Below are 2,691 nucleotides of genomic sequence, written 5' to 3'. Positions count from 1 at the left end.
CTAATTATGGGGCTGCCTGTAATATTACGGATAGAAAACATTTACTATCCCATTCTTGCGTTGGTCGGTGTTCCTGGTAAGTCGCCTATGTTTTTTTGTCTCCGTAGATAATTATTCCATAAATTGCTGGCATTGCCATGTTTAAATTAATTATCTGATCTTTACTTGCAGAGATTAATTTACAACCTCCAAGAAATAACAGCAATAGCCGAATAATCCGGTCACATTGTTACAGTATTTATGAAGGATACTTTACTTTGACTGCTGACATTCAGTCATTCAATCCCCCTGACTCCCTGACCCCCTGACTCCGCTATCATTAAGAGCCCCATCTAGCTCTCTCTTGAATGCATTCAGAGAATTGGCTTCTGTGGCAGAGAATTCCACAGATTTACAACTCTCTGACTCAAAAAGTTTTTCCTCATCTCAGTTCTAAATGGCCTATCCCTTATTCTTAAACCGTGGCCCCTTGTTCTCTACTCCCTCAACATTGGGAACATGTTTCCTGCCTCTAACGTGTCCAACCCCATAATAATCTTATACGTTTCGATAAGATCTCCTCTCATCCTTCTAAATTCCAGTGTATACAAGCCTAGTCGGTCCGGTCTTTCAACATATGACAAATCAAGCGCGGTAATGCATTCCTGGAAGTCGCTCAAAAAAGGCAAACAATATTTCAGTTAAAAAAGAAACATAAATATGCCTCCATATCGGCCCCATGCTCACCAACAGTCTGTGCTGGCAATGCAGAAAATATACTGGAGGGTATGAGAATCCATAAAATAAATGTGCTTACAGTCAGTAACTACCTGGCGACAATATTACGCATGTACGCAGCAACGATTTGATGTGAAGGTGGGTTGGATGCCCGGAACAACACACTGGTAAAATGGTGAAGTAATTTCGCAAAAGAGGGGACGAAGTTGCTCCTGAATTTGATCGTACGTGCTTTCAAGGTTTTCTCTCTCCTGGCCGCGGAGAGACGAGGAATGACCCTCTTAAACGGCCTTTCTTTATCTTGGGTGCTTTCCCGAGGCAACGTGTAGATAGTCGACATCGGGAAGTGTTGACTGCGTACTGGAGTAGGCTGCGTACACAATTGTCTGCAAATTCTTCGGCAACTGTCCGATGATCATTGGATTATATGCGATAGTTATCATTATATTTTCTTTTTTTCAGCTAATTTGGCAGCAATCCTCATTCTCGGTCGCGGAAACTGCGGTCTCTCCAAATGTATCACTCGGTACCTGATGGCCATGGCGGTGGGCGACCTGATGGTCCTGATATTTGAAGTAATTCTTTATGAGATAGTGGATGGTTACTTTTCATATTCCTTCCTCAATCACACTCCAGTTTGTAAAGTTATTCTGACTCTGCTGTTTGTTTCCGTTGACTGCTCTGTCTGGCTAACTGTGGCATTCACCTTTGATCGGTTCATAACTATTTGTCACCAAGTGTGGCAAACAAAATATTGCACTGAAAAAACTGCAGCCGTGGTAATAGGAGTGGTGTGCTTTCTAAGTATTTTAGAAAATGTTCCATGGTATTTTATATATGAACCCAGAGAAGTGATTGGAAATGTAGCCTGGTCCTGCTATGTCAAATCCAGTTTCTATATTCTACATGTGTGGGTGGCGTTTTTGTGGTTGGAGACCGTCTTAACCCCATTTGCACCATTTGTTTTGATTTTGATGCTCAACTCCTTAACTATCAGACACATCCTACTGGCCAATAGAGTGCGGAGCGGTCTCCGCGGAAAGAAGGGCGCCGAGAACCAGACTGATCCCGAAATGGAGAATCGAAGGAGATCGATAATTTTGCTGCTCGCCATATCTGGAAGTTTTATATTGTTCTGGGCGGTAAATCTAATATGTTACGTACAGGTGCAATTTACCGACACTCAGTTTTTACAAGGCACTTACAACGACCCTTTCACCATTGCGGAATTAACCGGCTACATGCTGAAATGCATGAGTTCTTGTACAAACACTTTCATTTATGCAGTCTCTCAGAGGAAATTCAGGGAGGAATTGCAGAATGTGTTCAAATGGCCACTGCTTCTTATAATAAATGTAGTTAACTTCATGAAACAAAAAATGTTTTCACCGTAAGAAGCCAAAGAATAGACATGTTGGCTTTATCGTAATTAAGGGAATGGAAGACGCAAAATGTCGTTATTCCGCCCATGATATCTGCGGCAGCCGTAAAGGGTGCCGTGGTGGCCAGCATTCGATATCTGTTGTCCAGGTCAAGATTTTTAAGTTTCTTTAAAACAAAACTACGTTAAACATTTCCTGGTCTTGTTTTGGTACAATTAAGATTTCTGCATGAACAATTCATTTCGGTAGCAGGTTGCACATGTTTGCACTAGTGTCTGTGTGTATATTAGCTTCATCTCTCTCTGAGCCCCTGGACGTACTATTTTAAATCTTTGTCTTTGGTTTCCGACTCAGTATGCCAACATATTGGCATGGATGAGGTGAATCGAAGGGCCTATTTCCTTGTTGTACAGATCTATGACTCTGTGACTTACCACAGCCCTTCACCATTTCAGACCGACCAGCATAAATGCTAATTTGTGTTTAAGTTCTTGCACAAATACACTTGTGCGGTGTTGCGTTAAGGGTTGAGAGAGGAATTGGATAACATGATACGATGTCATTTTACATTCATTCCAAAGCAGCTCAATAT

The 2,691-nt window shown here is 41.8% G+C and overlaps 1 protein-coding gene across 1 annotated transcript; it reads left to right on the top strand.

Moving 5' to 3' along the window:
* The first annotated feature begins 1,256 nt into the window (after positions 1 to 1,256).
* LOC144602961 (putative G-protein coupled receptor 139) lies at positions 1,257 to 2,111 on the top strand. Its single transcript, XM_078416083.1, has one exon. The coding sequence runs from the start codon at positions 1,257 to 1,259 to the stop codon at positions 2,109 to 2,111; it is 855 nt and encodes a 284-aa protein (XP_078272209.1).
* The last annotated feature ends 580 nt before the right edge of the window (positions 2,112 to 2,691 follow it).

The sequence above is a fragment of the Rhinoraja longicauda genome, chromosome 19, assembly GCF_053455715.1.
Source record: "Rhinoraja longicauda isolate Sanriku21f chromosome 19, sRhiLon1.1, whole genome shotgun sequence".
Classification (NCBI taxonomy): domain Eukaryota; kingdom Metazoa; phylum Chordata; class Chondrichthyes; order Rajiformes; family Arhynchobatidae; genus Rhinoraja; species Rhinoraja longicauda.
The sequence above is the reverse complement of the archived record's forward strand: the minus strand, read 5'-3'. Positions and strand labels throughout refer to the sequence as shown.

Coding starts and splice junctions, on each gene's coding strand:
- LOC144602961 (XM_078416083.1), top strand. CDS start 1,257: ATGGCGGTGGGCGACCTGATGGTCCTGATATTTGAAGTAATTCTTTAT.